The 15,227-nt window shown below is 41.8% G+C and overlaps 1 protein-coding gene across 1 annotated transcript in view; it reads left to right on the plus strand.

The window, feature by feature from the left end:
• The window catches only part of CSGALNACT2 (chondroitin sulfate N-acetylgalactosaminyltransferase 2), a 49,847-nt gene that overhangs the window by 14,316 nt on the left and 20,304 nt on the right, over positions 1-15,227 (plus strand). The window contains exons 2-5 of the mRNA XM_066349739.1: positions 4,741-4,848; positions 4,966-5,678; positions 8,516-8,732; positions 10,884-10,985. Coding sequence (XP_066205836.1) covers positions 5,018-5,678; positions 8,516-8,732; positions 10,884-10,985 — 980 coding nt within the window. The 5' untranslated portion in view covers positions 4,741-4,848; positions 4,966-5,017. The remainder of the gene's footprint in view (positions 1-4,740; positions 4,849-4,965; positions 5,679-8,515; positions 8,733-10,883; positions 10,986-15,227) is intronic.

The following is a 15,227-nucleotide window of genomic DNA, read 5'->3' on the forward strand; positions in this document are numbered from 1 at the left end:
ATCTGGTCCCTGTTACTCAATCTTAGTTGTAAGGGAAAGACCCTTTAGTCTGTTTTAGAGAGTAAGAATTGATGGCTTCTAAGACTTTTTCAACTCTGGGATCTTTGATTTTGTATTCCGTATCTTTTTTTTGCATGCATGAGAGATGGAAAAAAAAAAGAGACAGGAAGGGGAGAGATGAGATGCATCAACTCATAGTTGCGGCACCTTAGTTGTTAATTGATTGCTTTCTTATACATGCCTTGACCGGGGGCCTGTGACCCCCTTGCTCAAGCCAGCAACAATGGGGTCGTGTATATGATCCCATGCTCAAGCCAGCGACCCCCACGCTCAAGCTTATGAGCCCTCACTCAAGCCAGCAACCTCGGGGTTTCAAACCTGAGTCCTCAGAGTCCCAGGTTAACACTCTTATCCACTGCACCACCCCTTGGTCAGGTTTGTACTCCATATCTTTAACACCTCATTTTTCCTGTGCTCTCCTCAGAACACTTTACTATCTGCAATTTATACTTTGAGGGTTGCTTGGGATTAATATATATCTGTATATATCATTGTAACCCCAAACTGTATATGATATACACTGCTATTTCAGTGGTGAATTAAATTTTTCAAGATACTTGGTTATCATTTGGTTAACTGAAGTAATTAATGGCTAAGGGTAGTTAAGTTCATGTTTTGTGATTTAGCCATAAGAGGTTTGAATCTATCCCACATTTTATATAGACATGTGCCACGAAAAGTACCCAGTACATCATTTTCACAGAAGGCATCAGGCTTTCCTAATCAGGAAGGAAATGACTAGGACTCATGTTGCCTGGTCATCTTCCACAGGTTCTGCTAAACTGGTAGAGACCATCTGTTAAAAACCTACATATCTTTCTTGAAAAACTTTGTTAGAATGAAGTTCTCCCTGTGATAGAGGTCTATTCTGTCTCCTGTCTGCTAAGTTTAGCCATCTCTATTTCTACAGTTAAGAATCCTTAGTTTAAAAAGAAACAATTGGTTGTGGTATGAACAGTACCATATAATTTTGTAAATGTATGAAAGGTTTTTGATGTTTTTCCCCTGCAAAAACAAAAACAAAACAAAACACAAAACAATAAAACATTAACTATTCATGTTTTTTCTTTTCTTTTTCTTTCTTTCTTTATTTATTTATTTTACAGGGACAGAGAGAGAGAGTTAGAGAGAGGGATAGATAGGGACAGACAGACAGGAACAGAGAGAGATGAATTTTTCATTGTGACACCTTAGTTGTTCATTGATTACTTTCTCATATGTGCCTTGACCGTGGGGCTACAGCAGACTGAGTAACCCCATGCTCGAGCCAGCGACCTTGGGTCCAAGCTGGTGAGCTTTGCTCAAACCAGATGAGCCTGCGCTCAAGCTGGCTACCTCAGAGTCTCGAACCTGGGTCCTCTGCATCCCAGTCCAACGCTCAATCCACTGCACCACCACCTGGTCAGGCTCATGTTTTTTCTTTATATAAACTCTAAGCCAGGGGTCCCCAAACTACGGCCCGTGGGCCACATGCGGCCCCCTGAGGCCATTTTCTGGCCCCCGCCGCACTTCCAGAAGGGGCACCTCTTTCATTGGTGGTCAGTGAGAGGAGCACTGTTGTGGCTGCGCTGCAAAGCACGACATCACTCACGTACAGTACTACCGGTGACGCAGGACGCACGCATCACGGCTCCGGAAGCGCGTCATATCACTTGTTACGGCTAGCAGTGACAAATATGGAACCGGACATTGACCATCTCATTAGCAAAAAGCAGGCCCATAGTTCCCATTGAAATACTGGTCAGTTTGTTGATTTAAATTTATTTGTTCTTTATTTTAAATATTGTATTTGTTCCTGTTTTGTTTTTTTACTTTAAAATAAGATGTGCAGTATGCATAGGGATTTGTTCATAGTTTGTTTGTTTGTTTTTTTATAGCCCGCCCTCCAACGGTCTGAGGAACAGTGAACTGGCCCCCTGTGTAAAAAGTTTGGGGACCCCTGCTCTAAGCCTTTCCACATTTGTGGGAAATTGGTTGCTCTGAAAGAATTGTGTGATCTAAAGCTCCAGTAATCTACTGGAGGATTTTGGATGTAAAAAGTGTTTCTTAATGTGTCTGTGATCTTTTGAAATTGTTTTTTCCTCCACTTAATTTTAAGGCTCTTAGACTGATCTGAGCCATAAAAATAAATGAAATAGAGTTCTTGAATTGAATAAACTGGAAGGACATCTCTCTAGTAAGTCATGATTAAGGTAACAAAAACTGCTTATAGAAACTCAGTTCCCAAACTGTGATGTGCGATTGGTGGGCATGGTGTGTTTATGGAAATAGTTGGAGAACACAAACTATACTAAACGTATGGTAATTTTAATGTTTCTGTAACCAAACAATACAAACACAGGTTCAGCTGCCTGCCACAACAAAAGTCAAGATTGTAAGTCAGGTGCTGGTGCAAAAGGAAAGAGGTTTGTTCAGGTGCCAGGACCTAGGAGAACGGTGGACTTCCATCTCAAAGACCATCTCCCCTTGCTGCTCAAGCCCACAGTTCTTATAGGAATAGGGAGAGGGAGAGTTCCGATTATCTTGCTAGCTTTTGGCCCTTGAGCCATGTCTATTCATCTTTCTAGCTTTTGGCTCTGCTAAGATCCTACCCATTCTTTTTTCTGGCATTTAGCGCTGGAACCCTGTCCATTTACGTTCATTCAGTAGCTTTCGGTGCTCTCAGTGTAAGAACCTCCCCCTGCAGTCCTCTGGGCTAATGGGGGAGACCCCCTGGTGTTCCCTGCCTGTCTATGGTAACCTTTCTTTGATTAATTCAGGAAGTCATGGATATGTAGATATTCGGTTAAGAGTATTACATCTCATATGTTAGTATTTTGTAAGATATTTTTCTTAATATATAGTCTACCGGAAAGTTCTGTTCGTTTTTGGAATAAAACAAAATATAAATTTTTCTTACCGTCAGTGAACTTTATTAAATAATATAATTGCCATTATTATTAATGATTTCTTGCCAGTGTGAGGGCAATTTGTATATCCCATTTTTGAAAAATGTTTTATCTTTTGATGCGAAAAATTGAACCAGTGCTTGTTTGATATCTTCTTCATTTTTGATTTTTTTGCCCTTCAAAAAATTTTGTAAGGACAAAAACAAGTGATAGTCGGAGGGTGCTAAGTCCAGGGAATATGGTGGATGCGACAGAATTTCCCAGCCTAGTTCTGCAATTTTTTGACGAGTCCCCAAAGCAGCATGTGGCCTGGCATTATCATGATGCAGTATGATGTTCTTCCTATTGAACATCGCCAGCCTCTTTTCTTGGACTGCTGTCTTTAAATTATCCAGTTGCGGCCCTGGCCGGTTGGCTCAGTGGTAGAGCGTCGGCCTGGCGTGCAGAGGTCCCGGGTTCGATTCCCGGCCAGGGCACACAGGAGAAGCGCCCATCTGCTTCTCCACCCCTCCCCCTCTCCTTCCTCTCTGTCTCTCTCTTCCCCTCCCGCAGCGAGGCTCCATTGGAGCAAAGATGGCCCGGGCGCTGGGGATGGCTCCTTGGCCTCTGCCCCCGGTGCTAGAGTGGCTCTGGTCGTGACAGAGCAACGCCCCGGAGGGGCAGAGCATCGCCCCCTGGTGGGCAGAGCGTCGCCCCCTGGTGGGCGTGCCGAGTGGATCCCGGTCGGGCGCATGCGGGAGTCTGTCTGACTGTCTCTCCCCGTTTCCAGCTTCAGAAAAATACAAAAAAAAAAAAAAAAAAAAAAATTATCCAGTTGCTGACAATACTTCTCCGAATTGAGCTTTTCGTTTGGTTTTAAAAGCTCATAATGTATTGGTCCTCGAATGTCCCACCATATACACAACATTCTCTTATTCAGAGTCAAATGTGGTTTAGAGGTGGAAGGGCTAGGTTTTCCGGGTTCACAATATGCCCTTTTCCTTACGATGTTTTCGTAGGTAATCCACTTTTCATCCCCAGTTATCATCTGGTTCAAGAAGGGCTCGATTTTGTTCCAAGCAAGCAGAGATGTGCATATGACGACTCGATCATCCAAATTCTTCTGACTTAATTCATGTGGCACCCATCTTGAATATGTCCACACCAATCCTATCTTCCGAATATGGTCCGAAATGGTTTGCTGAGCTGAATTAAGCCTTTATGCGATCTCCGATGTTGTCGGAAAAGGATCTTGCTCCAACATGGTCTTAACAACATCGTCATCAATCAAAGATGGTCGCCCAGAACATGGCTTATCAGAAAGGTCAAAATCACCTGTTTCGAATTTTTCGAACCATCTTCTGCATGTCCTATCAGAAACTGTACCTTCACCAAACACTTTCAATAAATTTCTACATGCTTCTGTAGCATTTCTTCCTTGTTGAAATTCGTAAAAATTACAGTGGTGTAAATGAACTTTATCAGTAGCTATGGGTACACTATCGCTTCACACATAAGACTAACATGAATCAACTTTGTTTTAGTTAATTTGCTACATCAGTATGTATACATTAAGTGATAAAAATAGAGAGGCACACATGCGCCAAATAAACATGAGCTTACGTGTTGAAACTTGTTTTGATAGAAACGGACAGAACTTTCCGGTAGACCTGATATTTTCTCCCACAATTTACTGAATATTCTAAATCATGGTGCTCAACATACAGTGGTCACAGAGGTTTACTGAGGCTGCCAGCAATTTGATGTACTTAAGAAAACAAAATTCTTATTGATTCTGATCTGTTTCTTTCAGAAAGGACACTACCCAAGTAATGGAATTGTACATGATTCAGCAGGTCAAATTTACTCATTCTGGATATCATGGTGACAATAGAGGAAGTATGAATACTTTCTTATTTCTGTAAGTAGTCTTGATGGCTGAAGGAAGAAATTTTTTAAGCTACAGCAACATTTATTTTGGTAACTTTTATGGAAATCCTGATTTTGTTTTTTATTTCTTGGTAAACTTTTGCTAAAGGTATGAACAAGCAAAGAACTTACTTCATTAGGGCAAGTCCACATTAATAAGAATGCCTAGGAGAGGATTGATTCTTCAGACCCGGACCCACTGGCTGCTGTTGGGTCTTGCTTTACTCTGCAGTTTGGTAGTGTTTTTATATCTTCTGGAATGTGCTCCCCAGACTGATGGAAATGCATCTCTTCCCGGGGTCATTGGGGAAACTTATGGTAAAGAGTACTATCAAGCCCTCCTGCAGGAGCAAGAAGAGCATTATCAAACCAGGGCAACCAGTCTGAAACGCCAGATTGCCCAGCTAAAACAAGAATTACAAGAAATGGGTGAGAAGATGAGATCATTACAAGAGAGAAAGAATGTAGGGGCTAATGGCATAGGCTATCAAGGCCACAAAGAACAAGAACCTAGTGATCTTTTAGAGTTTCTTCATTCGCAGATCGACAAAGCTGAAGTTAGCATAGGAGCCAAACTGCCAAGTGAGTATGGGGTCATTCCCTTTGAAAGTTTTACCTTAATGAAAGTATTCCAATTGGAAATGGGTCTCACGCGCCATCCTGAGGAAAAGCCAGTTAGAAAAGACAAGCGAGATGAATTGGTAGAAGTTATTGAAGCTGGCTTGGAGGTCATTAATAATCCTGATGAAGAGGATGAACAGGAAGATGAGGATGGTCCCCTTGGAGAGAAACTGATATTTAATGAAAATGACTTCATAGAAGGTAATGTAAAAAACGTGTTGGTCCATAGTTATGTTAGTATGATAAAATGCTATTTCTGTATGCCAGTATTGTAAGTCAGTCATCTTCCACAGTATTTAGGTGTTTCCCCACTTCATTCCACCAAGAGTTTAAAGTGTCTTTTTGGAAAAAGTTATAATGTGATTGTAATAAAGTCGAGAATAAGAACCAGTGAAATAGAATAAATCTAAGCTTATATAGAAGAATACTACCCAAGTTGCAGGGCTCTTAGGGCTGTTTGTGTATTTACATGTGTATGTATTTGCAGTCCTCCCTTGTCTGGTATTGATGTTCCTTTCTTATATTTTTAAAAAAATGTATAAACTAAGATTTAAAAACCACTTGATAAAGTAAACACCTAATTTTGTAGATTGGTAGTTATTCTATATTTTGGAGGGAGAAGAGAAGCACATGTGAGAACTTCAAGGAAGCATACATAGTTTTAAAAAACACATTTGGCATTTGGAAAAGTATTTTCCTAATACAAACTACAGAAAATGCATGGATTTTTATATATTAAGATGAGATATGGCTCAGAAGTTAAGGAACACTGTTATGAATTTGAGATATTTGTTGATTGTTATACAGGTATACAGGAATAATTACAGATCCCACCCATTTCTACTGTAATATCCCCTGCTAGATACTAAATTGCAGACTCAAAACCATTTTAGATATAAACCTTTCTTTAAAGTACTCTTTTGCCCTGGCTGGTTGGCTCAGCGGTAGAGCATCGGCCTGGTATGCGGGGGACCCGGGTTCGATTCCCGGCCAGGGCACATAGGAGAAGCACCCATTTGCTTCTCCACCCCCACCCCCCTCCTTCCTCTCTGTCTCTCTCTTCCCCTCCCGCAGCAAAGGCTCCATTGGAGCAAAGATGGCCTGGGCGCTGGGGATGGCTCCTTGGCCTCTGCCCCAGGCGCTAGAGTGGCTCTGGGTTGCGGCAGAGCATCGCCCCCTGGTGGGCGTACCGGGTGGATCCCGGTCGGGTGCATGCGGGAGTCTGTCTGACTGTCTCTCCCCGTTTCCAGCTTCAGAAAAAATAAAAATAAAAAATAATAATAATAATAAAGTACTCTTTTCTTGACTCTATAAACAGTCTGCCAAGTATGGTTTTTTGACCCTGCATTGTCATGGATGTCACTGCTGTGCTGTAGTGTAGCACCTGGAGATCTTCAGAGGCCATCTGGGAGAGAAGTGTGTCTTCTGACTTTTCAACTGTCTTCTCCCTGGAGCCACCTCTTTTTCTCCTGAAACTGCCTGCCATTTTTTAGTGGGTCATTTCTCTCAAAATTCTTCTAATTTTTCTGCAAGCTTAGCTTTTTGTCTTTTCACTCTATATTTGTGAAAGCTGCAAAGTATTGTAACTAAGGAATATGTGAAATGTCTTCACATCTGCCTGAAAAGAAAGTACCAAATGCCAGTTTTATATCCTTTTTTTATTATTATTATTCAGTGAGAGGAGGGGAGGCAGAGAGACAGAGCCCCACATGTGCCCGGACCAGCAAGCCACTAGGGGCAATGCTGTCCCCATCTGGGATGTTGCTCCGTTGCTCAGCAACTGAGCTCTTCTTAGCGCCTGAAGTGGAGGAAATGGTGCCATTCACAGCACCTGCTGCCAGTCTGCTCCAATTGAGCCATGGCTGCAGGAGGGAAAGAGAGAGAGAAGAGAGAAGGTAGAGGGGGAGGGGTGGAGAAGCAGATAGGTGCTTCTTTTGTGTGCCCTGACCGGGAATCGAATCTGGGACATCCACACACTGGGCCAATGCTCTACTAGTGAGCCAACCGGCCAAGGCCAGTTTTATATTGTTTATAACTCTGTTTAGAGTCTGTCACAAGATTTTTCTTTGCATGGAACATATTTTGTCCCTCGTTTTTCCTCCACTGTGCCGCTTCCCTTACCAAAAAATAATTACTGACGACAACTGAGCAACTCCTATTCCTCTTCCCAAACTTCAGTTGAGGTGGCACTCCTGGGAAGTCATCTGCAACCTGCAAGCCTAAGATAACAGTGTTTTCTTTATAACTGTTGCCTTGTTTCCTTTCTCCATTCTTGTCATATGGTATTGCCCATTTCCTGCTTTGTAGCTCCTGCTTGACTTGAGTCTCAGGAGTGGGACCGGGTCTGTTGTGTTCTTGTTTTATTCCCAGATATTGACAATGACTCACATATCTGTAGGTCTAACCTTTCTACTCAGTGTCACACTTAAAAATCAGCACAGTAGACATCTATATTTTTCTCCCAAAGGCATTTCAAGTCACCATATTTAGATCTATACTAATTTTTCTTTGTCTGACTTCACTGTACTCAACATATATGTGTGCATGCGTGGTGTGTCTTGTTATTACATCTTTATTTTTCTGTCTCACTAAGCCAACCTTATCTCAAATTTGGGACCATGTACCCCTTTTTATTTCCCAGTGATTGACACAAAAGCATTCAGTTCATTTTTCTTGGGCTGAACCAAGCAACCAAAGTTTTGACTTTCAGGTCTAGAATTTAATATTGCTAGAAGTACTTTTCATCATATGGTTACTGTGTTAATAGGCTCTAGTATTTAAAAAAATCATATGTAAAAAAGGAACAATTGCCATTTGAAGCATATGTTATGGATTGAATAATAATATAGCAGAGCTGTGAACTTATTTTTAACCTCTCCTTTTATAAAGAAATAGTTGTGGGGATAAATATTTTCCCAAACAGACAAAAACCCTACATATCTGGTTTCATACTTTTGATCTTTGAGTAAAATCAGTATTCACTTTGACTTTATAAACTTTGACATGGAGACAGCTTTGTTCCTGACTCTTCCCTTCAGGTTATTACCGCACCGAGAGAGATAAGGGCACACAGTATGAACTCTTCTTTAAGAAAGCAGACCTTATGGAATATAGACATGTGACTCTCTTCCGCCCTTTTGGACCTCTCATGAAAGTGAAGAGTGAGATGATTGACATTACTAGATTGACTATTAATATAATTGTGCCACTTGCTGAAAGAACTGAAGCATTTGTACAGTTTATGCAGAACTTCAGGTAACTCTCAGGGCCTAATGGTTTGGCTAAGCATGCCTGAAAAATATCACACCTCATGTACATTTACTTAATCTGTCTTCACTGGCTAGGATTACTTAACATCTTAACATTGCAGGGTAATTTTGTAGGCTTTAGGGGGCTTCTTTTTTTTTTTTTTTTTTTTTTTGTATTTTTCTGTAGTTGGAAACGGGGAGGCAGTCAGACAGACTCCTGCATGCGCCCGATCCACCCAGCACGCCCACCAGGGGACGATGCTCTGCTCATCTGGGGCGTCGCTCTATTGCAACCAGAGCCATTCTAGTACCTGAGGCAGAGGCCATAGAGCCATCCTCAGCACCCGGGCCAACTTTGCTCCAGTGGAGCCTTGGCTGCGGCAGGGGAAGAGAGAGAGAGGAAGGAGAGGAGGAGGGGTGGAGAAGCAGATGGGCGCTTCTCCTGTTTGCCCTGGCCAGGAATTGAACCCGGGACTCCTGCACGCCAGGCCGACGCTCTACCACTGAGCCAATCAGCCAGGGTGGAGCTTCATTTTTTTATACTGTTTTTTTTTTTTCTGTAAAGCATGTATAGCATATTGTGTTTTTGGCAATTTGAACTAAAAAGTAAATTGAAGGTGACAACTATGAGAAACAAAATTTGATGACTTTTATAATTGTGTGTGAATTTGTTTAGGACAAGTCCGATTTTTAAAAATAACTTTATTGAGGCATAATTTACATCAACAAAATTCACATATTTTAGGGATACAGGTTTCATGACTTCTGACAAATGTATACTCATGTAGCCTCCTTCATGATCAAAATATAGAACATTGCTATCTGCACAGAAATTCCCTTAACAATTTTAATTATAAAATTGAAATAAATTTTAGAAATACAAACATTCAACAAAAATGGGAGAACATTATTCTTTCTTGGGACACAGAGACTAATATTTTTTAAAAGAATGTTTGCCATTAAATTTAGATATTTTAAAATTTTGAAGTGTTGAAGAATTAACTATGTATTAGAATAACTATTTGAGGAAAGTTTTGCTTTTTTGTTTCAAGAGTCACTATGTTTTAAATACTTGAATATGCTAATTTTAATGTTTTGTAACCCCAGTCTTTATTCATGTATTGAAATTGTTGGATTTAAAACTAATTAACACACTCCTGTAGCAGAATATCTAGAAGTCCTGCTTCAGTTTTGCATGTTTGAATTAGCTCACTTGAGATCTGATTTCCTAAATCATTTCTTATTGCCTTTCTTGGAATTGCCTTCAGATGCTACATTATTCTTTTTTTTTTTTTTTTCCTGTATTTTTCTGAAGCCGGAAACGGGGAGAGACAGTCAGACAGACTCCCACATGCGCCCGACCGGGATCCACCCGGCATGCCCACCAGGGGGCGAAGCTCTGCCCACCAGGGGGTGATGCTCTGCCCCTCCTGGGCGTCGCTTTGTTGCAACCAGAGCCACTCTAGCGCCTGGGGCAGAGGCCGAGGAGCCATCCCCAGCGCCCGGGCCATCTTTGCTCCAGTGGAGCCTCGGCTGCGGGAGGGGAAGAGAGAGACAGAGAGGAAGGAGAGGGGGAGGGGTGGAGAAGCAGATGGGCACTTCTCCTGTGTGCCCTGGCCGGGAATCGAACCCGGGACCTCTGCACGCCAGGCCGACGCTCCACCACTGAGCCAACCGGCCAGGGCCAGATGCTACATTATTCTTTACAGTAAGTAACCTTTTGTAGCAAATATTTATTCCTTGCTGATAGGTGTAATTTCTGGTACTAGCCAATCTGAAAAAAAAAAATTCTTGAATCAAAAGATGAATATTTATTTATTTGGTTCTAAACTGACTAGGTTTATTTCCTTGAGTAGCTTGTAATTTGAAGGCAATACCAAAGCAAAAGTTCCCAAAATGTTTTGAAATTTGGCAACGTTGTTGGACTGTATTCATTTACTTATTTACATATATACATCGTTATTTATTTGCAGTGATGCCTTTAATAACTGATCAATATTGCCACTTATATATAAATTTACTTAAAATTTCATGTGATTTTATTTTAAATTAATTATGCCTTGTTCGTTTTCTTGTTAAAGCTTCATGTGATTGCTTTCTGAATGAATAGAACCTCATGGTTTTTTTTTGAATGACCTTTATTTTTCAATTCTGTTAGGGATGTCTGTATTCATCAGGACAAGAGGATTCATCTCACAGTGGTGTATTTTGGTAAAGAAGGACTGTCTAAAGTCAAGTCCATCCTAGAATCTGTCACAAGGTGGGTAAGCCATGTCCACAAGAAGTCCTTGATATGTAACATTAGAAGAGTGAGAATTTCAGATATTTAATGAGTTGATTTGGAATAGCTGCTGTTTGAAAGTTGGCTGAGCACGTGAGTGGTGATGGTAAGTCCCTTATTTTACTCTGAGGTTTATTCCTGCAACTCTGAATGAGTCATCTTCACTCAGCCTCTGAGCAGACAGCTGGCATGATCAGGGTGTTCTCACTCTGCAGCCCACCTACTAGCTAGTATATTTGTGTGTGCCTCCATTTATTACTTTCTTAATTTCTCCTGCTGCACTCTTTCCCTTTTCTAAATCTAATCCCTTCACTTTGATATTATTTCTTGAGCTTGTCTCTTGTCATCTGTGTTTCCATTTCTTCAGGTTCCTTCTTCTTACTCTGTAAATCAGCGGTTCTCAACCTGTGGGTCGTGACCCCGGCGGGGGTCCAACGACCAAAACACAGGGGTCACCTAAAGCCATCGGAAATACATATTTTATTTAAAAATGTATTGTATAATAAATATGTATTTTCCGATGGCTTTAGGTGACCCCTCTGTTTTGGTCGTTGAACCCCCACCGGGGTCGCGACCCACAGGTTGAGAACTGCTGCTGTAAATGATGGTTAGGTCTCCCCTTATCTTTAAGAAACTTCCACCTGACTCTACAGTATCCAGTAGCTTCTCTTAGGTTTCTGTCCTTTTAGCCACACCTCAAAAGACAGTAGTTCTTTAACCAAACAACTCGTGTTGTACCTGGTACATAGTAGGTGCTTAGAGGTATGAATGAATGAATTAGTAATTCCTTAATACTCCATTATTAATTCCATAGCTTCTTAGTCTTCATCTCTAAGTTATGGTCCCGAAATTATGACCTAATTTCCAGATTCAGCCTTTTTTCTGTCATCCTCTTTATCACTTTTTTACATTGACACCTGGTGAACACTTCCTTCTTGAAACATTCCTCTGATACTTGTAAAATGTAAATGTTTTATAAATGTAAATGTTATAATGAAAGATAGTAAGTTGATTTTCTTTTCTTACCACACCAATTCTGTATCCTTTACTTGCTTCTTTGTGTTTCTCCTTGTGGCCATTTCCTAGGTGTCCAGACCTAGCTGGCCATTCTTCTTGAGTCATTCAGCTAACATGCATTGAGTCCTATCAGCTGTGTTCGAGGTACCCTGCTTGGGGGCCTGCCTAGAGCGGTTGGAATAGGACTGAGCATGGAACAGGGAGCTGTAGTCCTACCTCTGAGGGGCTCTCTCACAGCATTGATGCAAAAACCCCCAAATACTGACCTCTCTTCCTAGTGGCCCTCTTTTGTTTAGTTCAGGCTGAGACCACTCCCATGACACCCCTTGCCTGCTGTCTGAGAGCAGCATCTTCCACTCATTCTTCCCCTCTGATTAGTCAGTTCCTGCTTACTTCTCAGGATCTCTTCTCTGTCCTTCCCTTGCTGCTGCCACCACCTAGCTTCCCTCACCCCACCCCACTTCTTCCCTTTTTCTCTTTCCTCCTCACCATTTTCAGGTCACCTACTAAGTGCCAAGCACTCACAGTGGTACTCCTGCAGCCATCCCTACAGTAATCAAGACTTCTGTGTGGTGAATGATGGAAACCTGTCTTGAGCTCACCTAAGGAAAATGAGTATTGAAGTCGTGGGTAACTCACACAGCTAAAGGGAGAAGAAAGCCAAGTCAGCTTTGATATCTTAGGGACTGGAACCAAAGACTTGAATACCATCAAAATTCTCTTCTTATCTGCTTTTCTTTGCATCGTGTCTTTTTTTTTTCTATTGGAGATTGCCTTCTTCCACAGTGAGTTCTATGGCTATTGGCAGTTCTGGGCTCACATCTTCTCAGCTTTGCCATCAGAGAGGAAAGAGCTTTCTCCCAGATGCAAATGAGAAAATCCAGGGAGGAACTTTTGCCCACTCTTGAGCCAATCTCTATGGCCAGGTGGGAGCATGTGATTAGCCCAGCTTGAGACTTAGGAAATTACTATGGTTGGGGTGCTCTATGGTTAGTTCCTCCACTTGGTCCTGGGAATGTGAGGTGTGATGAGCAGTTTTGCCCATAAAAGGGAGATATTTACATTCCATAAGAAGGGGAGCATGGGCACTTGGAATCCACTCCATATGCTGTTTGAGTCTTTGCTTCCATCTCTCCATTGCTCATTCTATATTATTGTAAAAGTAATCTTCCTAAAAGGCCTCTTTTGATCTGACTATGTCCTAGTGCAGCAATCTCCAATGTAACATCAGAATCACCTGGAGGGTTTATTAAGACACAGATGCTCAACCCTGGCTGGTTGGCTCAGTGGTAGAGCATCTGTCTGGTATGTGGATGTCCCAGGTTCGATTCCCAGCCAGGGCACACACAGGAGAAGCGTCCATCTGCTTCTCCACCCCTCCCCCTCTCACATCTCTCTTTTGATTATATTTCCCCAGGTAGAAGATGCACCTTTTCCCAAAAAATTTGGGGTCTAAAAACTGGATGCATCTTATACAGTGGTTGTAGATATTTTTACTTGCATTTACCACTTTTTCACGCTTGTTTTTGCACTCATTGTTGGAGATAGTGATTCGTCATCAGACATAGATGAGGACAAGCTAAGGGATGGGAGTTTTGACAGTGATGAAGAGTTGTATGAATTTTATTTTGAATAAAACTTGAATTCAATAACTTTATGTAACACATTTTTTTTCCAAACTTTAGGCCCCAAAATTAATGTGCGTCTTATACATTAGAGCATCTTATACATGGGGGAATACAGTATCTCTTCCTCTCCTGTAGTCATGGCTCCATTGCAGTGAGTTAGCCCCAGGCGCCGAGGATGGCTCCATGGCCTCCGCCTCAGGCACTAAAAAATGTCTCCAGTTACAACAGAGCAAGGACTCCAGATGGGCAGAGCATTGTACCCTAGTGGGCTTCCCAGCTGGATCCTAGTAGGGGTGCATGTGGGAGTCTGGCTCTGCCTACCCTCCTCTCAAAGAAAAAGACGTAGATGCTCAACTCCACTTCTAACATCTGATCCAGGAGTCAGGGTTGGGACTCAAAAATTTTCATTTTTAACATGTGTCCAGGGCAGCTGATGCTCGGGGTGCAGGGACTTCACCATGAGAACCCCTGCCTTGATGGAAGAACCCTGACTCTTCTTTGCCTTTGCCTTTAGGACACTGACCAAGATATTTCATTTCTCATGGAAGGTACCCCCTCAGTCTGACCCCTTTCTGGTTTTCTCTCATTGTTCCCATTCTAGGATCTCTCTTTGCCAATTTGATTTGTCTGATCCTGTTCTTTAAAATGCTTTATACTTTCTTACTTCTTTGCCTTTGAGAATAATTAATTGGAACAACCTTTACACTCACCACTGAATTCAGGATTTTAACCAAGTCATAACTTAACTTCCAATTCTAACATCTTCTGAAACAACTTCAGACAGAAGCAATATCTTTTTCTCAGAACTGCTGTTTATTTAATAAATATTTATTGAACTCCTACACTACGATGGACTCTTGTGTTCATAGGAATGAACAAACAGAATCCCTGAGCTCATGTAGCTTACATCCCAGAAAGGAGGCACTCAAACATGTCTGATGGGACGGAAGGAAAGAGCTGAGTGAGGGGACAGATGAAAGAGAGGGAGGTTGGGGCTCCTTCACAGATGGTGTGAGTGGTGTCTCTGCTGAGAGGCATTTGAGCAAAGATCTGAAGAACTCAATAGAAGAGCACTCTTTGTATGTATCATTCATGTGGAATGTATTAATTACCAAACATTATGTCTGTTTTCCATGTGTACATTTCTTATCTTCTTCAATAGGTTTTTAAGGTTCTGAAGGGCAGCAGCCTCTCAACACTTAGAAACCTCACACCCCTATCATGTTGCTTCACATGTGGACATTTAGGGACTGTCTGTCCTGGTTGTTCATCATACACATGAAGCTGATGTTTTCTCTCCCTGCATGAATGTAGAGCCAACATAATACAGTGTGTCCGTAAAGTCACGGTGCACTTTTGACCGGTCACAGGAAAGCAACAAAAGGCGATAGAAATGTGAAATCGGCACCAAATAAAAGGAACACCCTCCCAGTTTCTGTAGGATGATGTGGCAGCATGTGTGCATGAGCAGATGATGACATAACACCGTGTATACAGCGGAGCAGTCCACAACCATGCCAGTTGAGATGTGGACAGTACAGAGGAAAGTTCAGTGTGTTCTGTGGCTTGCTAGATT

The sequence above is a fragment of the Saccopteryx leptura genome, chromosome 9, assembly GCF_036850995.1.
Source record: "Saccopteryx leptura isolate mSacLep1 chromosome 9, mSacLep1_pri_phased_curated, whole genome shotgun sequence".
NCBI classification, from domain to species: domain Eukaryota; kingdom Metazoa; phylum Chordata; class Mammalia; order Chiroptera; family Emballonuridae; genus Saccopteryx; species Saccopteryx leptura.